Genomic DNA, 25792 nt, shown 5'->3' on the forward strand with positions numbered 1-25792 from the left:
AGTTTGCATTTCTCTCATGACTCCTCATATCTCACAGAAACATCTATTCTCCCTATCCCGTCAGACATCTTTAGTTATGTAATTCCCGAACTACCCAAACCTTTTTTTTTTTTTAAAGAAGGCAAAGCTCACAGTGGCCCATGCGGGGATCGAACTGGCAACCTTGGTATTATCAGCAGCACACTCTAACTCTATAAACAACTGAGCTAACTGGCCACCCCTACCCAAACCTCTTAAAGTCCCCAATTCTACCCCACTCCTCTACTTAACCCAAGTATAGTTAAGTCACCTTAGTTCAGGTTTTGACCATGTCACTTTCCATCCCTTCTTCCCATGCTCAACGACATGATCAAAACTAGTTTTGACTTCCCACGCGACCAGACTCTTCCTTCATCTCATTCCAAACCTCTCCCCAAAACCCACCTTGTGTAGTGAGCCATTTCAGAACACATTGGGCAGGTGAAAATACCCACCCATCGAAAGTTCTGAGTTGACTCACTTTTCTGCCTGCATCAAAGCCATTCGAAAGAAACAGATTTTACCTCAATGGAGGTAAAAAGCCTAGTAAAGAAAGAGTGTTTGTAGGTGGTGTGTGGGTGTCTTGGTACAGGGACGCAAGTGCATACGTTGTTTATGTAACATACAGCACAGGTACACAGACACACACTAAATCCATTCTGCCCAAACTGGCACAAGCTCACAAGCTTACAAGCCAAATCTGCTAAATCCAACGCAAACTGCAGGTACTGAGCCCTACAGCTACTTGCTACAAGTGCATTATCTGTGTGACAAAGTCAACTGCCAGTTGCAAGGACAGGTAAAGAGCACTACAGGCAGCTAGGGTTCTGCTTTCTTTAGAAATTTAAGTGCAAAACTGACTTACCACCTCAGGACATTGACCATGTTGTATGATTTCTTCACAATACCCAGCATATCCTAGACCCTAAAAAGTACAGGACAACAGAGGCGTGCTTCACAGTGGTTTAATATGAACAGAGTTGTATATGACATTGTCTGACAGAAGAATGGTCTGCTGAATCAAAGCCCCGAGTCAGGATATATACACAGCAGAAATGGGGCCTCAGGCTCTCAGCACTTATGCACAATCAAAGAAGGAATCTCTAAAAAAAGTAACAGAGGAGAGAAATCCAAAAGGCAGCAACGACAGCAACGTTGGGGAGGTGGGAAAGGGAGCAGAGCCTCTCTCTAGGGGCTGCTCAGCCCCTGGCACAAGCCAGACTCAGCAGCGGGACCGCTGATCTGGGTCAGGGAACGTCAACACTTACGTGGAGTCCAAACCCACATGCTAGTCTGTCCGGTCCTAGTCTGTCCCATGAGGATGTGGTCCTATCAGAATCGGTAATCCTTTGCCCCAAGACCCTGGGTAGAGAACTGCAATCCTTCCATGGGAGGGAGGCTAAGCAGAGCCCCACTTCTGACCTGCCTCCAGAGTTAGCTTGCTCCCATCCTACCACTTGGACCAGGTGACGGGCCCCAGCAAACCAACCACTACCTCCCGGACAAGGCCAGGAAAGTTGGCAGCCTCAAGAAGCTGCCTGAGACTGCAAGGCCTGGGAAATCCATAGCCAGCTGCTAACCCTAGCTCAGCGCCGGGGACAATGCTGGAGTTCCATGGGAAACATGTGCGGTCAGTCCTGTAACCCCAGGGAGCCCTGCTGTGTGGTTTGCGCATGTGCTTCTGCCCTGTGGCAGCACTAAGTGAGAGGGCGGAAGGGAGAACGGAAGTACCTAGAAAGCAACCCAGTCCCACCTTCAGGGAGCTGCCCCCAGCCCTCAAGCCACCAACTGCAAAGCTAACCATAGGTAGCCAGGGCTTGGGGAGGGGGAACTGCAGGCTCAGACTGACTCACCTGCTGGGAGCCCTACTGCCTTGGGGCTTCCTTCTGACTCGGAGGCAGCCATGACGGGGAGCCCAGAAAACCCACACACCCTGCTCCACATGACAGACTGCTCAGACTCTAGGAGGGTTACTGCCATGAAAAGCATCAAGGGAGAGAGAAAGTAACAAAGGAAAACTCTTGACAAAACTGGGAGCAGGCCTAGAGAAACCAAGAAGAGATTTTGTGTCTCTACCACCCTCCCAAGAAGGAAAAAGTTCATGCAGGTAGGAAAGGCAGGGTTTTTCCCTGCTCATCGTTCCTGGTTAAACCTAAGAGTAAGAAAAATCCCCTGGACTCGCGGCATCGGTTCGTAGCCAAGTGCCTTGCCAGCACCAGGCCCGCCCCCCACCCCCAGCTTTGCCTCCTGGTACGGGTAAACCCCAAGAAACTGCCTTCCAGCACAGTCCTCCCACCCACCCCCCAACCCCAAGCAAAGGGCATCTGCCTGTGGTTTCCCGCCCCTCCTCAGAGAGAAGGACCCCAGCACAGAGCCCACGGTGTAGTCAGGTACCAAGGAATACAATGGTAGACAGCGTGTCAGACCAGGGGATGGGCAGCCGACTTCAGATCAAACAGAGAGAGAGGCTTAGTGTAAAAACCAATGTTATTTCAGCAGGAGAGCAGAGGGCAAGTGGGGAGAGGGGCTCCTACTGGCGCACCTTCCCGGGGACGTAGCTCCTGTCAATGGCCTCCTCCTGCAGGAACATGTGTAGGCAGCGTTCGTTCTGAGCGAGTGGGTGCCCAGCGATTCTGTAAAGAGGTCAACATGGTTAGCAGGAGCATTCGAGATCAAGGGGAACTCGCAGAGGGACGGGGCTATAGACAGAGGAGGAAGGGCAAGGTCAGCCCTGAGGTCCAAGCAAGCAGAGGACATGGGCAGGGCATCACGTCGACGGTGACAAGGCAGCAGAGAAGGCGGCTCAAGAGGCGAGGAGGGAGAGCCCTGGACACACCCAACCTGCAGCACCTTCCCAGCTTCTGCTCAAAGGAGTGGAGTCCGACTGTCCAGTCCACCCATCACACAATCGGCACCACGTCATGTCCCCCATTACGGAAGAGGTGACAGACGAAACACACAGGAGGCCCCTGCCGGGCAAAGGAGCAAGAGCAGCCCCCAGCACCCTGGCTTACTTGTTAATAAACTGTTCGAGGCCCTGCCTCCTTTCTTCGATGAACGACTCCTCAAAGATCCCTTCGTCGCCTCGAAAAGGGAGCTGCCGCTTCAAGGCCTTCCCAGGCAGTGGTGGTACTACAATCTGCAGGCAGACGCAAAATGGCAGCCACTCGGGAGAGCTGACAAGGGAGGTGGGGGTAAAGCCTTGTGCACCTCATTTCCTAAGGCACACGGGCCACAGTCCCACAGCCAGCAACTTGCAAGAACTGACCATAAGAACAGTCAGGACGGCCCCGGGCAAGGGTCAAACCGACTGTTTCTGTGGGAGGATAGGCTCACCATCTCAAAAGACAGGAAGAAACTGCAAACGCTCCTCACTCTCGTTAACACTCCACCACCACCCCAGACCCAAGCTGGGCCTCTCCTCACACTGTACCTCCCATGCTTAGCACCTCAACGAGTTAAGCTGTATGCCTGTACTAGCCACTAAGTCGAGTCATACTTTTTCTTGAACTTACCACCACTTTCAAGTTCCAAAGGTTCTCACCCACACACAATATACTGGGACTTGGTAGGCAGACTGTGCTCGGCCTCTCCGTCGCCTTACAGATTTTATAGATCTGCTCTTATGCCCTGTCAGCCCATGTAGCTGTCCTCCTCCAAGGGGGCCACACCGGGAGCGGAGCCGTACCTTACTATCTCGCTCCAGCTCATTTTTGAGCCATTCAAAGTCACTGTAGCGCCGCCGTACACAGGACTCCTTCAGCTTGAAGATAGGCAGGTTTGTCTACAGGGAAGGAACAAGGAGAGAAGAGACGTGGTAAGGAACGTTCAGCCTGTGGTGGCCGCCTGTCAGAACCACATGGACAGGTCCCAGTGAAGAAGTAGCTCCTACAACCCTTCAAAACACCACCAGGTGAATACCAGTCCTTACCACATCCAGCCTTGTCACAGTTCATTGAAAGTCACTTGCTGCTTAGAATACTTCCTACAAATAGACTTGAAGTTGTATGTATGTATGTATGTACAAGGGTTTTCACTGCATTTTATTATTTGTAGTAATAAATGTCCATCAACAGATAATTGCTTAAATAAATATGGGGCGCTTGTACAGTAGAATACTATTCAACTGTGAAAAGAATGTGAAAGATATATACGTGCCAGTTTAGAAATATATTAAGCATTAAAATCAGAACAGTACAGAATAGCTCGCCTCCATTTGTTTTTCAAAAGGGGTATGTTTATGTGTACATATTTATGAATATTTATGGAAAGGTACTGGTAACAGTGACTGACTTTGGAGAAAAAGATTAGAGAACTGGGAAGAGTGGGAGGGTCACATTTTTCATTGGACAATTTCAGTTTATCATGTGCCTGTATTACATTTTTAATTGAAAAGTGAATTTAAGTTCCCTGTAAAGGAGAGATAAGCGCCTCCAAGGTATGGCTCTCTCTGCTTTTCCTGTCCAAATCCCCTCCATTCTACAAATGCCAGCTCACGTCCCATTTCCTCCAGGAAATCTTTCCCAACAAACACCAGCTTAATTTATTGGTCTCCCTCTCCTCTGACCGCCTATGAGAGTTAGACTGTAGTATTGCCCTGACCACTATTGTTTTATGCATCCTGTTGAGTCTTGCTGCCTAACTAAACTATAATGTCACTGCCATCACTACTTCTGCATCACCCTAAATGCACACTATGCAAGCTACTCAATAAATACTCAGTTGATTCACAGAGGCCCTTTGTATCTGTTTACCCTCTCCTTATCCAGAAAGTGGAGCAGAAATAGCAATTACGTTAGGTTGGCTTAGCGTAGCTCACTCCCTGATATAAACCAGCCGATTCCCACATCTTAATCACTGATCATTTTCCCAAGACTCTAATGGCAACATGAATCCCCAACAAACAAAAAGCCCTTATCCTCGCTCTTGTCTATGAGTTCTAAACAGAAATGGCTAACCACATGTATTACTGCTGACTGTACTTCCCACCAGCCAATTTGGGAACTAGTCCCTCTCCTTTCTCCACAGCAGGGCAGGAATGGAACCTCTAGGAGCTGTGCTAGAGCTTCACACAGTCCTTTCTACATCGCACTTCGTAGTCCTAAAGTCTGGAAAGTGTCTTGTGAGGATCCAAGTCTAAGTCATCAGAAGCCCAATAACTGGTCAACTTACATTAGTTACAATTCTACCTGGGACTGAGGTCCAAGGAATGTCAGTGGGTTGAAGTGGAGTAAGCTACATGTAAAGTAATACTTTATTATCTAAACTGTTCCTTATAATAAGAAACTGAAAACAGTGGTTTCTTCCGAAAGAGGAACCTCTGGAGGGCACAGGGAGGGAGACTTAAATTTTTACAGTACGTCTTTTTTGTACCTTTTGAATTTTGTATACTTGTATGTATTAACTATTCAAGAAAAAGCATTACAGAAAACGTTCTCGGAATCCTGCAAGAAATACATATGTGTATCAAATCGTCACATTGCCCACCTTAAACTTACACAATGTTACATGTCAATTATCTCGCAATAAAGCTGGGGGAAATAATCCTACAAGAAAAAAAGCCCTTCAGTCTCATCTGATTCTAGATTTCCACCACAGTTCTTTACAAATACTGTGATCCCCAAACAGTAGAACCTTAACTAGTTGGCTTTTACAGAAGCCAACAGAAGGATCAAGGAAAGAAAAAAATGCTGAGTGGTTTCTTCCAAGACACAAGAAAACCACCCACCGCCATTCTGTAAACTTCCTCCTTCGACTCAGATTATTTCCCTACCCCCACAGGATGCTGACAGTTAATGGCCTTTCATCTCAGCACCTACTGTGTTGCCCTGAAAATAAGACCTAGCTGGACAATCAGCTCTATCTAATGTGTCTTTTGGAGCAAACATTAATGTAAGACCCAGTCTCATTTTACTATAAGACCAGGTATAATACAATATAATACCCAGTCTTATTTTACTATAGGACCAAGTATAATACAATATAATATAATATAATATAATATAATATAATATAATAATGGGTCTTACATTAATTTTTGCTCCAAAACATGCATTAGAGCTGACTGTCCGGCTTGGTCTTATTTTCGGGGAAACACGGTAGCCATCTAAGGAAGGGGGCTACTATGTATTAGGACAGTCTCCCAGCTCCAACCTACAGATCACCTGAGGAAGACAGGATTGTGTAGTACAAGATATAGAGTCCTTGGGCTCTAACACAAAGTCAAGGAAAAGGAGAGAAGAAGCAAAGTTCAAGTCCAAAGGACAACTGACATTTGAAAATTTTCATACACATCATGTGAAGTCACCAGGACACCTCTCCAGACTCCTCATTTCTTGGGGGGGATGGGAGGGGGAGAATTCTTTCCTGAGCAAAATGAAAGAGAACAGCTTCAGAAATAGCTATTGCACAAAGAAAAAAAGTCAAGAGGCGTCTGCTTCTGCTATTCACAATGCCTGATGCCCAAAGCCCATTCTCTGAATCTCATGCTCCCTATAAGGCCTACTGTGACCACTTAAAGCAATTTAAAACTAAACGATTTTCACCAGTTTTTCCGAACATAGTTGAACAAAAGTGTTAAAAGCCTATATAGGTATATCCATGTATGAACATAAACAATACAAATGAACTCCAAACCCACAGAACCAGGAACTGCCACCAGCCCTGTCATCACTATGCAATTGGAAATTGTGGAAAGGACTGATGAAAAGCCTAGTGGGCAGAAAAATTCTGTACGCTTCAGTTTTGCAACTAAGCATAGCCAGAGAGGCTGAAGTGTAGTGGAAAGAGTATGATGGGCTTTGGAGTCAGACAGGCCTGGGTTCAAACCCCAGCCCCGCCACTCATTAGCTTCGTGTACTTGGGCAAGTTCGTGAAACTGGATTCCTCTTCAGTTTCCTACCTGTAAAATGGTATTTTTCTAAGGGTTTAAAAACTAAAACCTGGTTCAGTGCCTGGCACACAGCGGTCACTGTTATCAGAATGCCTGAAGTAGAGCGCGATCTCATTCATAATCCCTAAGGCCCTTGGGTAGTGTCCCCAAAGCCCCCACAGCGGAGTCCTTACACTGAACAAGTTATGGCCAGTCCTCCCCAGGTAATTACATTCTGTACCACTAACTGTTCCCAGCCTTTATGATATTTTGAGGGCTCTAACTTCCATTCTTCCCCAAAGAGATGATTTCAAGTAGTTCTTATCTATGTAGGTGAGTTTTTCTCATTTTTTCCTATTCGCTTTTCTTTCTTCAGTTTGGGCTTTGCCAAACATGGAATTTGGAGGCCATCATTTCGCAATTAGATTTCAATGCCCAGGGAGGAGCACATGCTCTCATTCATTCATTCAAAAATGAAAGCACATACAGTCTTTTAGGTCTTCAAATGCTGTTTGAGCAGCATGCTGTCCACAGAGAATATTCTGGCCCTCTAGTCTGAGAAGAAAACATAAGGAAAATTAGAAAATGGTTCTCAAACTTTTTTGCCCATAACCACTTCGACTGGGCAAGAGAACCTGCAAACCACGTACGCTGTCTGCACATTCCATCCTTGCATTGTGGACTAAGAACTAGAGAATAAAGTCCTCTGAAGTGTACACTGAAGAAGCCACTCCTGGGGCAGTCCTGAAATGTCATATACTAAAGTAACTAGAGACCAGGGTCTAAATCCAAATGGTTAATCTAGGACAGAAAGGGCCAGTGGTCATTCATATACAGCAAACCCAAATGAGAGCCAATAAATACTGAAATAAGCATTCTGGACACTTGGAATCTAAAGGAGAAGAACAGGATGAGAGAGCAGCGACTGACAATCCACCAATCACAGTGGAAGGCCTGGTTTCACAGTGAGACACAGCGTGTGGTACCCGAGAAAACCTAAGCAGAAAACACTTCTCTCCTTCAGATGCTAATTCCACATCAGTCTGGGAAGCACTCAGTCTCCAGGAGACTCCCTTTCTGATTTCGCTCCACCGAGCCCACTGTCTGCCTTTCCTGGAGTCTACCTTCCTTCCCTTTAATCAGGCTTTGCCTAACTCCATCATCCTAGGGAGGGAGACCCCCTCGGAAGAAGCCGGGCCGGGCCTTCCTGGCCTCTTCACAGTGACTTCCCACCACCCAGTTTAGTGAGGGGCCCCGGCGACATCTCGCCTCGGCTTTCCATGCCCCAGCCCTCTCCCCACTTTCCCTTCACTCCTTCTGGTGTGACCACTAGTTCCTTGAATTCCGTCCTCCGATCTTCTCCATCGTCCCCACCCTATCAGGCTTCACTTCTTGCTCACGGGGACTTGTTTGCTCTCACCCGGTCTGATGTCCCCCTCAGGAGTTTTCTGTACCCTCGGCCCACAACCCCGTCTGCAGACCTCTCCCCAAACCTATTCAGCCCCGAACCCCCAAAGGACCCCTTCAAGCGTCTCCACTGTTCGTCGCTCCTGTGGCAACCCCCCGCCCTTCCCGGCCCGTCGCCAGGTCCTCCCTCAGCTGTCTCCCTCACCCCGTGACTCACCCGCATGCGAACCTCATAGGTGGTGAAGCGCGCGCGGCCCACGCCCACCGTCTGTGGATTAAAGATGTCGATCTCCAGGAAGTTACTTGGCGGCCCGTAAGCGTCAGTCAGGTCCTGCGGCTTCGAGTTAAGGCGCCGAGTGTCAGCTACGGCCGTGTCCGACATCTTTCCGAAGGAGAGACCGAGGCCGGGACCGGGGAAGGGGGGGTGGGGGACAGAGGCCGGAGGCAGGAGCGCGCGCGACCCCTCCCGCTTGCAAAATAGCCAGCCAACCTACAGACTGCGGCGCCGCGCACGCGCGCCCACGCACGCACGCACGCGCACGCAGGCGCCCCGGCCTCGGGCCCGGCACCCTGTATAGCGGCCACGCTGACGGCTGGGAGTCCCGTACCACGAGGCCTCATGCAGGCTTCCGGGCGGTGCTTGTGGCTGCCCCGGAGCCTGCATCCCCGTACGTGCCCCCCGTATCCCGGGAAGCACTCCAGCGGGATCCGCCAATCGCTGCTCCTCAACCCAAGAGACTGTCTTACACCGTGTAGCAGTCAGCAGTGGGCACTGCCCTGCGCGCTGGTTCCTACAGCGATAGGCCGAAGCCCCGGGACCTGAATAAGTCAGGGTTTGCGCGAAAACAGAAGAGTGGCCTCCGGAGGGTGAGGTTCCAACAATGGCACTGAGAACCTAGAACGCAGCCCTGCCACTCGTGCCACTGATACTTTCAATTCATTCCATACGCAACTGAGCACTGAGTGAGCATTGTACGGTGCCACGAAAGCAGTGAGGATAGCATAACAAAGATGACTTCTCATTCTCACGTCTTGGGAAAATGTGGGCATATCTTCATCCACGTGTGGCCTCATAAAAGTGAAGCCAAGGTGTACTCAAATCCAGAAAACTGAGGGCATTTACTTCATACCTTCTATCTCGACTCTGCAGAGCTCCATACTTGGCACTACTCTGAGGTTACCTGCAGCCTGTAATGGAGATAGAATATATGTCTACGTGAGAATGTCTATAGAAACATGAATATATGACTAATTTACACATGGCCCACATGAGAGGTAGTTTTAAGTCATCCTTTTTCCCTCCCCACACCAGCCTTCTGCTAAAAAAAAACAAAAAAACATATATCCCATATCACTGATGGCTGAAATTCTTTCAACAGAGTACAAGGCTCTATAATTTCGGAATTAAGTTATTTAATTCCATATAACCAATATCTACCAAGCAACTACTTATGTGCCAGGCACCATACTAAATACTAAAGCCCTAGATTTGAATAAGAGAGTCACGACCCTCAAGGAGTTAACACTGTAGAAAGAGAGACAGGTACATAAAATGAATATAATGTGACAAATACAAAATAAACGAATGTTCAAAGCAGCACATAGGATATGAATAACTGGAAGAATTAGGGAAGGCTTCCTGGAGGAGAAAACATCTGAGTTTGACAGACGTGAAAACACGTAAAGGACAAATAGGAGAGGAAATGGGGAAATGTAATGTTTTGCAGAGGGAATAACATATGCAAAGTCATCCTGGTAAGATACAGCATGATATTTTTAAGCAATTATCAATTCTGACAGAATATGTAATAGAAGTGCTTAGAGAGACAGGCTGGCTGGAGATGGGCAGATGAGGGTGACCCTTCTATATTAAGCTCTGGCTTTATGATGTAGACCACTGAAGCATCTTCAACAGGAAGAAGCCATGATCAGATCTGTGATTTACAAGGATTATTTTGCAGGCAACGTGGAAGATACATTTGAGTCGAATGTAACTAACCATGACAGTATCGCCAATAACACTTGGAGCCAGGTGGTGTGGTGGGAATGGAGAAAAGGGAAGAGATGGGACTGAGATGGAAGAACTAAAGTAGATAGGACTTGAATCTGATTAGATACAGTGGCAGTATAGTATAGGGCTAAAGAGTGGGAGTGATGCACTTAGGCTGCCTGGGTTTAAAAGCCCTACTTCCTAGTTGTGTAACTGTGACCAAGTTACCCAAACAGTTTCCCTCATCTGTAAAATGGAAATGATAACACTAAAACCTACCTCTGGAGCTTTTGCGAGAATTCAGTGAAATAAAATATGTGCAAATAGTAAAGGTTCAGTAACTATTCGCTATTATTGTTACTTGAGGGGAGAAGGAGGACATTGAAAATGACTCCTAGTTTTTCGATTTTGGTAACTAGGTGGATGCTGGTACCACCAAGCAACATAGGAATTACAGAAAGAAGAGTGACTTTGGGAGGGAAGACAATGAGCTCAGTTTGGAGAAATCTGAGATGTCTGTAGGACATCCAGGTGGAGATGTCCAGCAGGCAGCTGGAAATACTGGCCCGGAGCTCTAGGGTGTGACCAGGGTTAGATAGAGATTTGAGAGTCATCAGCATGTGTGGAAGCAAGAATGTGAAGAGGCAAGCAGAGATTTCAAATTGTTGAAGGCAGGCAGGGTTGCTGAGAGTGTAGATCAGCTCAGTTGGTTGGAGCGTGGTGCTGATGGCACCAAAGTTGCCAGTTCGATCCCTGCGTGGGTCACTGTCAGCTGCACCCTCCTTAAAAAAAAAAAGCAAAACCCTGTGACCTCAAGAAACTTGTAATACTGGTTGTCTCTGGAGAGCAGAACCAGAGAACAGCAGTCAGGGACAGTAGGGAGAATTTGTTTTCATTTTCTTCTCATTTAAGTACTTTTATATTTTAAAAACAGTTTTACTGTTATTGATCAAAACTTTTGACTCAAAAATTTCACTTCCAATAATTTACCCTGAGAAAATAATCAGATACTCACATAAAGATACCTGAATATGGATCTTATCTTTACAAGTAAATAATTGTTCATTTTATACAATGGAATATTTTTGTAGCCACTTTTTTCTCATTTGTGAATTTGTTTATATGAGAAGTCTTACAGAGGAGTACTGGGTTCTCTACTTTACGGACGTTGTATCTCAGTCACTTCCATCATAAAATTCAGTCTCTTGTGTAAATGGCCAAATTCAGGATTCTCCTATGTGTCCATTTAAAATAATGTTCTATGCTCACTGATGTGGAATGATGCCCATACAAAAGTGAAAAAAGCTGGTAAAAATATAATATGATACCATTTGTATTATTGAACATGATATATCCACATACAATAATTTTTAAAGACTAGATGGATATAAATCAACATGTTAGCAGTGGTTACCTCTGTGGTGCGGTTTCAGTTGGATTTTATGTTTTTGTTTAGGATTTTTTAAATAATGAACGTATGTTTTTTTTTAATTAAAGAAATAAAACTATTTCCCTTTGAGAAAAGAAAATTAAAGGACAGGGCCAGGAAGAGAAGCCTGTGGAGGAGAGCAGGAAGGAGTGGTCAAGGAAGGAGAAAGAGAACCAGGAGACAAGAATGAGCTGAAGGGGAGGAATAAAAAATGTTTCCAAACGGAGCAAGTAGGTGGTTAACAGTGTTTTAATACAGTAGAACAGTCAAGTAAGATAAGGCCTGAGTGACGTCCACTAGATTTGACAATGACCTAAATGAGAACAGTTTCAGTAGAGCACTAGAGATAGAACCCAGATGGCAGGACACCGAGAACTAAATCGGGGCAGAAGTGGAAACATTTAGTAGAGACTGTTCTTTTGAGAAGCTTGCCTAAGACAGGAGTGTTGTAGCTAGTGGGCAATGCAGTGTCAAAGAAGGATTTGTTTGTTTGTTAGAGTGTTTACAGCTGGGGGCGGTGGGGGGATTTCATGGAAAGTGAGAAGTTGAATATACAGGTAAGTAAAGGGGTAAGGCTTAAAATCAAATAGCCCTGAGGGAATTGTGCAAGTTAAATTCACAATGAGGTGTGAAGGGTTTTTTTTAAAGAGAAAAATGTGACAGGGTGGAGAGAGGAGAGTAGAGGGTACTGGGCTAATTAAATCCTTTGCAGTAATAACAGTGACAGCTGTTACCAGCTGGTGTGTGCACACACACACACACACACACACACACACACACACACACACCTTTTGCTCTTCACGAGAGGCAAAGAGCTTCACAGTTACCAAGTGATATTGGGCAAGGCAGAGTTATCCTTTGTAGCTCAATTATCACACCAAAAAAAAAAAAAAAGAATAGCTGACTCAAATCTCTTGGCAAACAAACAGGTAACATCAGAACTTGATGTGAGCAATGCCCATCTTCCTTGACCACGTTCATCTTTGTCCAAAGGCGTCCAGAGTGAGAAAAAAATCTAAGAGAGAGGTTTAGGATCCTAACATTGGAAGGAATCTCGTTAGTTCATCCTCCTGCCTGCAGGCAATACTGTACCTTAAACAGACAGCTATCCATCTTCCTGCCCTTACATTTTTCCAAAGGAGATTGCACAAGCTCCGACTCAACGACTCAACGTTATGCAACCACACTGACAAGAACTTCTTTCTAGTCTCCATGCCGACTATCCTGCGGAAACGGCAAATCAAAAGCCCCTATAATCTGGGGTGTTTTGTGTTCCTGGGAACAGGGGTCTGGAACTGCAGGGAGGGAGGAAGGGAGGGCGTGAGTGTCAAAGAGGTAATGCAGTGAGGAAAAGCAGAGAGCAGGCTATATTCCAGGGAATGTGGACCCAGACTTTAGCTGCCCTTCTACGGAGCACACTCTCTTTCCGTACCATCAGTGACCTCCCCTTCTTGAAGTTCATCTAAACCCCAATTTCATCTGGCACCTCCGTTGGGCTAGTCTCTACTTTACATCCCTTGTGAGCTGTCCTGTGGTACCCTCCCTATGTTGAGGAAGTGTCCTTTAAATACTCAACTTGTCTACTTCAGTTGGTCATTTGTCCTTATTTTCCTAAAGTGTCTCTGGATCACCTAGGGGTGAGGGGGATCTGGGAAAAAGTGGTGTGGCCTAAGTGTGTGTGTATGCATGTTTATTGGAGGTTGCCACAGACCTAACTCTTTAGCTGACAAGAGGCTGGCCTCCAACTTCCATACAGGTGCTAGTTAATTATATAGTGACTTATCCAGCAATAGTTAGACCTAGAAAGATAATGTTGCAATTAGCCAGCCTTCCTCCCTTAATAATGGCTAACATTCATTGAACAATGACTGGGTGCCAGACACTCTTTTAAGCAGTTTACATTTTTTTACCTCGGTTAATCCTCAAACCCATCTTATGACATCGGTGCTGTTTTTATATCTGCATTTTACTGATGAGGCACAGACAGATCAAGCAACTTGCCCCAAGTCACACAGCTAATAAGCGATAAGCCAGGATCTGAACACGGACAGTCTGGTTTTGGAGCCTAGGTTTTTAAGCTGCCTCTCAAAGAAGATTCTTTTAGCCCTGTATGCCACCATAAAGGGAGTAAGATGGGAAATATATATTAGAAAAGGAAATAGGAGAGAAAGACACCCCCTCAAGAGTGCGTATGGTAGAATTGGGTGGAAGATCACTAAGGACTGCTCAGTAACATTCTCGTGTAAGCCTCCTAGACGTTCTTCCTCTCCTTGGTCTGCAGCCTCAAACCTTTTGTGTTGAATTCTATCTTCTTAACAACTATGAGAACTTCAAGCCTATTTAATTTCAGCCCATCCTTGAAAGCCCAGTGCGGGTCCCACCTCCTCCATAAAAGCTCCATATCCATCCAGCCTACAGTAATCTGTACATTATGTTTGTTGACAGCTTTATTGTCTGCAGTGTTCATCTGGCTCTGACTCGCATTCTTAGGTAGCCTCGTGTGCATTTAAGTCTCATCTTACCAACCATACTGTAACCTCCTGATGGGAAGAGAGTAAGACTTCTATTCCTCTTTCATCTTGCATTGCCCATAATGCCTAGCGTGGTGTATTGCAAATACCAGGCTCTCAGTAAATATTTGTTGGTTGACTGATGGATTGAAAAAGGTCAGAGACTACATCAAATCTTGGTTAACCCCCACATTATGTAGTGAAGAACTATGCACTCAATGTGTACTCAATAAACATTAATAATGATGACAAAATCATTCAAAACGTCTTTATGGGGTTTCTACAGTGTATAGAGAATGGTGCTGTGGGGGCACACGTGAAACAGAAGGCACAGCTTTTCCCTTTGAAGAGCTTCTCTTAGTCTTACTGTTTCAGCGTACACTCTTTTCTCGGAGTTCCTGCTGCCTTTGAAATCAGAACTAGTCATCACGCAATTGTTTTCTCCCCCATTTTGTGAGCTCCTTGAAGGAAATGGCTAGCACTGTGCTGGGAACATAAGAATCACAGAATTGAAAGGGACTTAGCGTTTTCCCTATTGTCAGGCTTCCCACCAATGCAAGGATCCCTTTTGCAACAGCTCTGACCCTGCTCTTGTTTCATTATATGCTCCCAGTACCACAAATAAACTGAAATAGGAATCACAGGATGAAGGGTAGATTCAGGGGCTAGATGATGAGTTGAATTTTGAGTACATGCAGTTTAACACGATTGTTAGGCCAACAGGTATAGACAAACAGCTGAAATTCAAGTCTCAATCTCAGGAGAGAGGTCAGGGCTGAAGATAAAGACTTGGAAGTCTTGGGCGTGGAAGTGGTAGTTGAAACACTAAGATTGAGTAAGACTGCCAAGGACAAGAGAAAAAAGGAGCCAAGGACAAAGTCTCTGAGAATTCCTCTACTTGGAAAATGAGAGATAAAATCAATGAGGTGAAAGAACGGGAAGACAAAGGAATTTTAAGGAGAGGTTGGTCAGAGACAGAGGAGGATGGAGCAAGGAAGTCGAGAGGATAAGAATGAGAAAAAGTTACTTGGTCTGGTGATTGATTAAGAAGTCACACCTCTGATGATCTTGGAGAGAACAGTCTCAGTGAAGAAGAGTCTGTTTTTCCTTACTCCCGTTCCCCCTAATGCCTAGCACAATGCCTGGCTCAATACATATTTATTTGCTGAATAAGTGAATGAATGGATGGACGAATTGTAGTTCCTGCCCCAAAACAAGGAGGTAATGGGGAAAAAGGGGGAAATAAACAAAGTAGCCTTCTTTTTCCTCTGAAGCAAGAAGGGAATATGGGTGATAATACAGAGAAATATTCAGGTGAAAAAGAAAGATGTAGAGGGTTATGATTTGCCCCCAAAATATGAAGTAAGCTCATCTGAGACTCTATCACGGGTTCCATAATATCACAGGTTCCATTCTCGGTTTGATGGAATAAACTCTCAATAGATAACAACTAACAACTATAAACACTGGACAAAATGCGCACACGCACGCACACACACACACACACACACACACACACACACACCTACGTGAAAGCTCCAGAGAGTGAATAAAAGCAGGAGGGTATTAGAGGGAGGTTGGGACTTGGAATTCAGGATCATCACGGGGTAAGTTTCCCATTTTTATGGCTTTAGCCTGCGGGCAGGCTGCCGTCACTAGCCACACCACTAAAACTGTATTAGGAAACCCTAATCTTTTTAGCCTGAAGAACTAGAGGACAGGGCCTGGAGCAACCACAGTCTCTAGAAAGTGAGGGGATATCTCAGAAAGAGATCCTGAGAAAAGGAGCCCTAAATTATTTCTATAAATTCTTCCCAAGCCTTCTCCTGAACCACGCATGCATTGGGCACAGGCAAATCAGCTTCCATCTAAGACTGAAAGAATGGAACTGAGATTTGAACTGCCACCCATCACAGACAAGGCAGAGTTTTCAGTTTTAATCTAACCAAGTTAATTGCCCACTGAAACAAATACCTCCACACTCTTCAGAGCAATGTAATAGGATCCAAAGTTTCCACAACAATGTCCAGGAAACCCTCTAAAATTATTCAGTATGTGAAGAGTCAGGAAAATGTGACCCATTCTCAAGGGGAAAGACGATGAAGGGAGGCCAACCCTGAGATGATGATGATGCTCAGTGAGGAGAGAAAAACACCCCAGGGATGAATGAAATGATAGGAAACCTCAGCAGAGAAATGGAAAATATAACAAAGAACTAAACGGAAATTCTAGAACTGAAAAACACAATATCTGAAATTTTTAAATAACTGAGAAAAGAGTCAATGAACTCGAATATATAGCAATAAAAAGTACCCAATCTGAAAAAGAGGGAGAAAGGATTGCACAAAATGAACAGAGCCTCACAGACTTGTGGGACAATGTTAGAGGTCTAAAATATGTGTAAATTGAGTCCCTGAAGGGGGAGGAGAATGGGGTCGGAAACATCATTGGAAGAAATAATGGCTGAACACTTCCCGAATGTGGTGAAAGGTATACATTTACAGATTCAAGCTCAGCAAAGCCCAAACAGGATAAATATGAAGAAAACTGCACCTATGTGTAGTACAGTCAAATTGCTGAGAACCAAAGATCAACAGAAAATCCTGAAAGCCGCAAGAACAAAGCAACACATTACAAATAATGATTCAAATAGCAATGGACTTTTCCCAGAAACGATGCTAGAAGACAGCAGAAAAACATCTCCAAATTGCTGGGGAAATAATCACTGTCAACCCAGAATCCTACATTCAATAAAAATATTCTTTAAGAATGAAGGCAAAATAAAGATGTTTTCAGATAAAAGAGGGTCTCTCTCTCATGCTCATAACCTTTATTCATGCTGTTCCCTCTGTCTGGAACAGTCTGGCCTCCAGTCTTCAGCTTGCTAACTCCTATTCATCCTGGTCTAAGTTAGATGCCCCTTTTTGATTGCCTATTGCCCCCCTCCCCGATTTGAGGGCGGCAATTGCCCCACCTATTGCCCCCCTCCCTGATTTCCCCAACCTTAGGATTTACCGTGCTGTATGAAATTGCTTGTTTGATTGCTTGTGAAATTCACAAGAGTACAGGCTCCATGAAGGCAAGCATTTCGTTTTTCTTATTGGTGTATTTACAGTGCCTGGCATATAATGGGCACTCAATTAATATTTACTGAATGGAGGAAAGAATTCTGACTCCAACGTGTTTTCTTCTCTCTACTACACCAGGCTGTCATCAGGGAGATGGACATCTTGACACTGCTGTAAGATTCACTACTACTGTACTCTCTTAAACTGTTTGGAGAAATCTATTGTTTTCTGAAAAACTGCAGCTTTCATTGAACTATCATTTTCCTGTGATTACATGGCTAATTACTGTTTGGGGACAATCTACTTAACAGAGATCCTTGGCAATTAATGCTGCGAAAATCCTCATTTTAATACTTCAAGGTAAATGGCTAGCAATATGGAAATGATTAAACTATGGTACAGCAAACTGATAGAATATTAGGTAGGCACTAAAATTATATTTATGAACCTGTGTGACCATTTAAAAACATCCTTACATGTTAAGTGGGGAAAAAATATAAAATTAAACACATAGTGTGATTACAACAATTTTTTTTTGTTTTTAAATCTATGTAGAAGGAAAAAATAATACTGGAAAGAAATGGAGCAAGTTATTAACCGTAGTTTTCACTGGGTGATGGAACTAGGAGTACTTTTAATTTTCTTCTGTATTTTACAATTTTTCTTTAATAAGCATGCATCATTCCTATAGTGGGCAGTGGAGACTTTATTTTTTAAAGGTTTAAAATAGAAGGTCTCAGCATAGGTAGGAGTCCCCTGGTACACCAGAACCATAATCACAAGTAGCACCGGACTGTATTTAAGTCTCTTTTCTCTTTAACTTATATCTTAATGGCCTGATACCGTTTATGGATTAACTGAGTACATGGCTTTGTTGAAGGATGCTGTAAGAATGACCTCAGGAAAATAAGGGGATCAGCAGTGGAAACTGCCAGAGGCGGAGGGAGAAAGAGACTAAGCAGAGAGATCAGACAAAGTAAACATTAAAGAACAGGAAATGGGAGGGGGAGGGAAAGACAAGAGGATAGGTGGTATACTTTCACACAGAGGCGCCCATATGTAAAAGAGGAGCTAGTCATGGATTTTAAGAATGGGCATAGCTAGCATATTTTTCATGTGATTTTATTATTGTCTGTATTAAGTGTGCCTTTGTGCCTCGTGCCTATTTCTCCTAGGGGACGGGTTGTGTATTTCTTCAGCTCTTATGTGCTGTCATATCTGCCTGATGCTGCCAGAGAAGATCAACTGGACACTAGATCTGGACATTGTGGAGCCTACTCGGGGAGCCAGTTGCATAACCACGTGCCTATCTATGTGAGTTATAGATTTAGCAGGCTATGTGGGACAATGAGGAACCTTCGGAGTGATAAAGGGGATTTGGATGGGGATTCAAGAGTCCCAGAGGCATTAATGGTAAACAAGAAAGCAGATAAGTTTTCTTTGGGTTTAAACCCCATTTATGACACACAACTGGACTAACTGAACAATGCTGGCTCGTAGCCAAGACCGTTTTCATTAGATGCGTATACTATTCTGTTCACTTTGTGTACTACCTCTGTCTCCTTGAAGCTTTTACTGGGCCAGTGGGATGACTGAGAGGGGATTTTAGTTTCTTAAATGTCAAGTGAGGGTGTTGGGATTAGAAACGAATTTCGACACGGTCTGGTTTGAGTACAGTCATTTCCCAGAAAGACAGGCTTTCCAGCAACCTTGTTTTTTCCGTATGACAATCCATCTTTTAACCCTTCGGGAATCCAGGAACAAGGAGACTTAACCTTTAAAAGAAGGACATGTAAAAGGACCAATACAAGATCTTAGCGTCATCTATTGTCTTTAGAGGGTGGGGACAATTGTCTTAGAGCTCCTGATGTCATTTGTAGTATAAAAGACTGTGGCTTCCATTACCCTATGCTAGAGTCTTGCACCATCCAACACAGGAGCCACTAGCCACACGTGACCAAATTTTAATTCATTTAATTGAAATGAAATGAAAACTTCAGCTCCTCAGTTGCCTGGACACATTTCAAATACTCAACAGGCACGTGTGGTTAGTGACTACCGAACTGGACAGTGCAGATAAGGAACGTTTAAATCAGCACAGAAAGTTCTATTGGATAGCACTGTAAATTTAGGATAGTTACCTGGGACAGGCATCTCTGCATCTGCCTGTAAAGTGACTTATTGTTTCTTACTTCAGGTTGTCTCTTTGCATTAATGTGCTCAGAGTGATACGGAGAAGTTGAAGCAGTTAAGCAGACATATTAGCCCGCTGGCCTCCCCTCCCCCGCATACACAGATAAGAATTCTCCTTTAGGGAAAGGCTAAATAAAATGTGCTGTATTCATTAAATGGAATGGAATGCAGCAGTTAAAGGGGATGAACTAGATATATCAATAAGGATAGATCTCAACAACATTTTTGTGTGAAAAAAAGGCCAGTTGCTGCATGTAATCATTTACTGCACACAAAACAACTCTACATTTTTCCTATGTAAGAGTATTTTTTTAAAAAGGTCTGGAAGAACACATACCAAACTCATGACCATGGTAACTTCAGGGACGGGGCGGGGGGCGGGGTGGGGGGAAGGTAAGTGGGAGAAGGGACCAATGGGACTTTCAGCTTTTTTGGCCATGTTCTCAATTTGTAAAGGAAAATATAGTCACATGTTACGTGTGTAATTACAATTATTAAAACAGGACTCAAGTTTACATACACAATATGACTATAAATATGAAAAATTATGGTGGTGGAAAAATACGAGAAGGCCACAAAAACCCTGACGATAGTTGTGTTAGGGGATTGTGGATAACTATTTTGTTCTATTTCTCTGGTTTTGAAAGCGTTTTTGTTTTGTGGCTATAATGTTAATACAATAAAAATTTTTAAATAACAAATGAATCACCTTTATGCCGCTGACATAGTATTATCAGTATGAGGTGTAGTTAAGAGGCAGTTGGCTCTGGTATATAATTAGCGCCAGAAGTAACGGCTTAACATCATTTCTGTAAAAATGTTTAATGGTCCTTGGTGACAGTCTCCAAAATTCAATTTTTCAGTATAAAACCCCGTTCTGCAGCTAATTCCTACTGGCAAGCACCCTGGGACCCTACAGTTCCTAAAACCAGACGTTCCATTGGAATATTTACAAGACTTCTCTGCCTATGCCCAGGCCACGTGACTGCTTATGGGCTTTGAAAGTTGTTCAGATCAAAAATCCCTCCTCTGTGGTGCGGAACTCAGATCCAAAGGCCGTTTGCTTCCTAGGGGAAATGTGGCTTCACCTGCACCCTACCTCCACGGGGATATGAGGTGAACTTCCACGCAGGCAACCATGCTGGTCAGGCTTCTCAACTTTCAAGCCAGAATATTAACCCTGTCACCCAAACACCTGTTCGTCTGGCTTCCAAAACATATGGCTCCTGCCTCAGTCAACAACAGAGCTTACCGACACTTCTGGCCTTCATGAGACAGTAAGTGCAGTCAGTCTCTGAGGTCCTGTCAAAAGCCTGGCTGTGAGAAGACATATTTATGCAATATATTGTAAGGGACGTTCTATCCACCCACTCCTTTAGGTGGCATTTTAAGTTGTGTCTTCAGATCAAGTCAGAACACCAGAAGGTTACGTGCCTGCGCCATATTAGCTCTGCCCCTGCAGAATGCTTTACTGTTACACCCTTGGCTTTCGGCCAGGGTAGTTACAAGAAAGTAATATGAAAATCTCTTCTGTGTGCGTTAGGAGGCTGTTACTGAGGACACTGTCCCTCATGTTAATCCCACAGAGAGACTTCTTATGGAATTTGGTGCCAGCAATGGACCATTAGGTAGCTGTTAAAAATTATAATTCTGGAAGACTAAATATGAAAATGTGTTTATGATATGTTCGTTGAAAAAAACAGAACACAAAATGGCATATAGACTCTAATTGCAGCCATGGAAAATTATTTGTGTCTGTGGACGAGGACTGAAAGCTGATACGGAAAGATGAAAAGTGTATGAGGGCAACAGGATTCGAAATGTTTTGTTTTTTTCCAGACAATTTTGTTTGCTAGAGCCTAGTCTTTTCAATTGGGGGAAAAAGGAATTTCGTGACAGGAAAAATCTGTCTCTCTTGAGGAATTGCTGTGTATCTTTCTTTCTGTTAACAAGAATTGTGGATTTTACTGTGCTCCCCCTTTCCTCTGCCTGCCCCAAAAGGTGAATTTAATTCCCTCTTCCTTGCCATGCTTCTGATGTTCTATTTCTATAATCTTATGAGATTTGTACTCTTTTTTTTTTTGGTAAAGTGCCTCTAATCCCTTCTAGAAAGAGGCAAAACGTAAAGCATTTCCCCCCGTTTAAAAGTTATACACAGTCATAGTAAGTTGGAAAACTATAAGAAAGTTAAAAGAACAAAAGATAACCACTGTTAACACTTTTTGGCATTTCTCCCTATCTTTTCTCAGTGTGTTTTAAACAAGATTATGAGCATTTGCTCTTTTTATGTCATTTTCAGATATGTTTTTATGTATTGGAAACTTTCTGGTAAATATCACGCCAGGAGGACTTGCACACCAGCATCCAATTTATGTGGGTGTGAAGTGAAAGCTCCAGGCTGCCTAAGGACTAAAGGGCAATCTGGGGTCTTGTGTCCCACATGGAAGACCACAGGAGATAGGGTTTTAGAGCTAGCACAGACTTAGAGACCATCTACCACTACATTCTCACTTTACAACCGAAGCCACCAAAGCCGGAGGAGGTGACCTGACTTGTGTAGGCTCTGGAGTCACACTGCCTGGATTTGTCACTCTGCCCCTAACACTTAGTAACTCTGGATCTTAGGCAGGTCCCTTCACAACCTCTCTAAGCTGCATGTTCCTATGTGAAAGGAAAACAGTAACAGCATTTAGCTTGCATACTTATTGTGTGGATTCGTGTAAAGCACTTAGCACAATGCCTAACAAAAAAAAACCTCAAGAAATGTTACTTATTAATACTAGTGTAATTTTATCTTTATGCAACCAGTCAGTGACAGCTAGGGCAAGGACTCAGATCTCCTGACTCAATCTAATGCCTTTTTCACTGCATCGGACTGACTTCCAGGGTCCGGGAAGGACTGAATGTTGCACTGAACTTCACAGTGGTGCCAGCTCAGATATACTTGAGGCTAAGCCTGCCGACTTCAGTCTGGTCTGCACTTGACGTGAAAGCACCTAGCCCGGGGTCTGGAAAATTGTAAGCTTATAAGGAATGTTTACTAACTGAAAAGATGTTTTAAAACAACAACTGAGTTGGGAGGGTGCTACTGGCTTCGAAGAGAAGGACTAGAAATCTTTCACAGAAACACAGAAGGAAGGACTTAGGGAAGAAGGCGACTAAAAATACGTATGTTTAGACACGTCTGTGAAGATCCGGGACAAGTAGAGCGGGTGCTTTCTGAGACTCCTTGAACTTTTTCATTGCTCTGTTTGTTAACCTTCACATCTTTCCATGTAGTTATTAGCAAAAATCCTATGCAAACCCTAGGTGGGGGGGGGAGTGTGTGTTTTTCAGAGCTGGGCAGGGAAGGAAAGAAGTGGGGAAATGTCTATCTTGATTCAAATTAATAAAGCCGGTTTGGCAGCAGGCTTGGGGGGGTGGCACCCAGGTAGAAGAGTGGGTGGTGGCAGCGAAAGAGGCCAGAAGAACCAAAGCCCTTCAGGAGGAAAAAACAAGTGGTGAGTGGGGAGCCAGTTGAGACCATCAACTCTGGGATCGCAACTGGGAAAAAGGCCTGTGCCCCCCATATCCTGCCGTATCTGTTCATAATTTATGACTACAGTGGGTTTCCAGGGGCTCCCTGCTAGACCTCTTCTATTTTCAAAAGCGACCCTGCGAACTCTCTCTCTTGACTAATGTATATTCTAACACTCCGACGGTAATAAGATGAATAACCCTGACCTCTCTAGGTGCATGCTTTAAAGATGTGCTGTTTTCACCCCTCCACCGCTCCTTTAGCTCACCCTCCTAAATCATCTGGTCCTGTGGTTCCTGGGCATTTTTCTCTGTCCGGGTTACAAGGTATACTCTCATCTTAACAGTAAAAGCTCAATAAGCGTTTGTTGATTGCAGAGTTTATCATCTACTTAGGGAGACCAAAATGCCCTCATGCAATGAAAAGCTATGTAACCACAAGCACAAAATTAAAGAATACAAACTGAGTTCACACAGGTTCAGGAGATGCCGAGTAGATAAGTGATCTCTCAGGTCGGACTAGTCGGGGAAAGTTTCCAAGAGCATGTAAGTTTTGAGCACTGAATTGGAAATTTAAGGAGGTGATGGACGTGAGTTGGTGGAAAGGTGGACCTTTCCAAACAAATGCACAAAGGGAGACAATGCAAGATATGATTCAAGCCAGGACAGGTGCCTGCCCCACCCACCCTGCCCTTTCCCTGTCTCAGAGGCTCTGTGTGAACTGCCACCACACCTGTTCAGTTAGCAGAGAGCCCCCTGTGACCTTGTACCCACCAGGTCTCTTCTCTATCAAAGTCACCATTCACGCAGCACTTACCAGGTACTCCAGGCTGTGCTGCGGGAGGAAGAGGCGCTCGCAGGAAATGGCTGCCAGGCATTGTGAACAACTGCGTCCCGTCTCTCTAGTCTGGACCTCAGATAGGAGGAGTACATGGTCCACGACAGATGGAGGACCAATCCTGTTGGAGTAGAAGGAGACAGGAATATGAAGAAGCAACGTGGTCATGTTACCGTGAGCAGACTAGTATCACTTTGAAGGCCCGATGTGCTGCCGCCTCTGAAAAATCCTGCGTTGTATGGAAAGCCTTCCTGACAGGAGGAAGACCTGCTCACCACAGAGCGACACTGCAAATGGTGTAGCACCAGGCGCTCTACAGACACGTTAAATTATAGACCCACCCCCAGGAGCTTGCCGTCTAACAGGAAAATTGGGGCTAGATAGGCAGAACATACACATCACACATTTCTTAAAAAGCTGTCAAATGTACAAGTGCAATGTAATTCAATTCCTGATCCCACTCATTCGACCAACGTTCACTGAATATCTTCCATGTGATCCCAAGTTGAGAAAGGCAGAAAAGGGGATGGGATTTCCAAGAAATCATGTGAAATTCTGACTTGTTGGAACTTAGTGTGCCCAGTGAAAGATGAAGCAAGAAAGGTGGGAAGTGGCCCGACTCTGACGATACCTGCGTACCTTGCTAGGGAGGTTGAACTTTAGCACATAGGCAATGGGGGACATCAAAGGAAGTTTTAAGGAGGGAAACTGTATGATCACATGGCCGTGAAAATGATCCCAGTTCTGCCTCCTAGCTGTGTGACTTTGGGCAAGTCACGACATCTCTTAGCATTAGTGTCTTCGTCTACAACGTGGGGTTAATGGTCGTACCCATCTCACAGGGTTGATTTGAGGAGTAAATGAGCTTGTGTGTAGGTAAGGCAATGGGCCCAGCGTCTGGCATATAATAGGCGCTCCGTACATTTTAGCTGTTATTATCAGGAAGGTTTCTCAGAAAGGTAACTTTCTTGGTAGCACCAAACATACAGTGCAGGGGGGGGGAGGTAAAGACTGATGGCAGGAGGTCTGATTAAGATGACACTGAAATTTAATCCGGTGACAAATCAGATCCTGAAAAGGGATTTGGATGTGGGAAGCTAGAGAGAAGAAAAGGTGAGGGGGGTCTAGCTAGGGAGACTGGGTAGATCAGGACACCCATTTAGCAAATTCAGACCTAAGGGTAGCCAGCGGATAGGGGTGTGGGTGCAGAAACACAGCGATGAGTTCAGTTTGGGACCTGTTGAATGAGAAAGGCAACGCAAAGATGGGAAACTGGAGGACATCAGTATTGAGGGAGAGACCAGAAGAGCCAGTGGAGAAAACTGATTGGTCAGCGGCCACACAGTCAGTTTGAACTGCGTCTGGAGGATGGAGAGAGGTGGGGGTACACTATCATCAGCTAACCTTTGGTTTATGTTAGGCAAGCCTGCCACCCAACTCCCCAACATGCTTACAGCTGTTTTCTCGTCAGTTCTTTGCTTCTTGCTTCTCGGTTTTCTCCCTTTTGTAGAGACCGCGTTGTTGTTTGTTGTTTATTTTCCTTTCGCCCTCTCTTAACTGAGAGGGAAAGTTCTAGCATCTCTCAACACGATCACCTAGGATACCCCGAATCGCAAGGAAGGGGGTGGGGAGGGGGTCAAGAGAGGGGTGGAGAGGGGATGGGAAAGACCATGAAGCAGGACGGGAAATGTAGTCCTCAAGCGTGAGCGATATGGCACGACTGAAAAGAACTCGGTTTCCCAACTGGCTCTCCAGGCGCGTGCGCAGATGGCTGCCCCGGCGAGTGGTAAACAGAGACGCCAGGCGGGGGCTGTAGCTCGGAGCAAAACAAAAGGGAAACCCGGGGGGGCGGGGGGAGGGGGGGTTGGTAGGGGAATTGGAGCAGGAATAGGAGAGGCTGGGGCCGCGGGGACGTGGACCTTCTTAAGAGTGGAGGGAAGGGAAGAGGCGGC

General features: G+C 44.9%; 1 protein-coding gene across 2 annotated transcripts; it reads right to left on the bottom strand.

The window, feature by feature from the left end:
• Window positions 1–967: 967 nt before the first annotated feature.
• SNX12 (sorting nexin 12) lies at window positions 968–25450 on the bottom strand. Of its 2 annotated transcripts, none has more exons than XM_074324269.1 (6): window positions 25295–25450; window positions 23820–23961; window positions 8526–9484; window positions 3707–3802; window positions 3033–3157; window positions 968–2651 (listed from the first exon to the last, which is right to left on the bottom strand). In XM_074324269.1, the coding sequence occupies exons 3-6, from the start codon at window positions 8676–8678 to the stop codon at window positions 2549–2551; spliced, it is 477 nt and encodes a 158-aa protein (XP_074180370.1). In that variant the 5' UTR covers window positions 8679–9484; window positions 23820–23961; window positions 25295–25450; the 3' UTR covers window positions 968–2548. The 2 variants fall into 2 exon arrangements, with proteins under 2 accessions (XP_074180370.1, XP_019603560.1); XM_019748001.2 differs by having other exon boundaries at window positions 8514–9484; window positions 25295–25443.
• Window positions 25451–25792: the final 342 nt, after the last annotated feature.

The sequence above is a fragment of the Rhinolophus sinicus genome, chromosome X, assembly GCF_036562045.2.
Source record: "Rhinolophus sinicus isolate RSC01 chromosome X, ASM3656204v1, whole genome shotgun sequence".
NCBI classification, from domain to species: Eukaryota; Metazoa; Chordata; class Mammalia; order Chiroptera; family Rhinolophidae; genus Rhinolophus; species Rhinolophus sinicus.

Coding starts and splice junctions, on each gene's coding strand:
- SNX12 (XM_019748001.2), bottom strand. CDS start 8,678: ATGTCGGACACGGCCGTAGCTGACACTCGGCGCCTTAACTCGAAGCCG. Junction 3,803..8,513: donor CCTATGAGGTTCGCATGCGG/GTGAGTCACGGG, acceptor CCTTCCCTGTAG/ACAAACCTGCCTATCTTCAA. Junction 3,158..3,706: donor AGCTGGAGCGAGATAGTAAG/GTACGGCTCCGC, acceptor GTCTGCCTGCAG/ATTGTAGTACCACCACTGCC.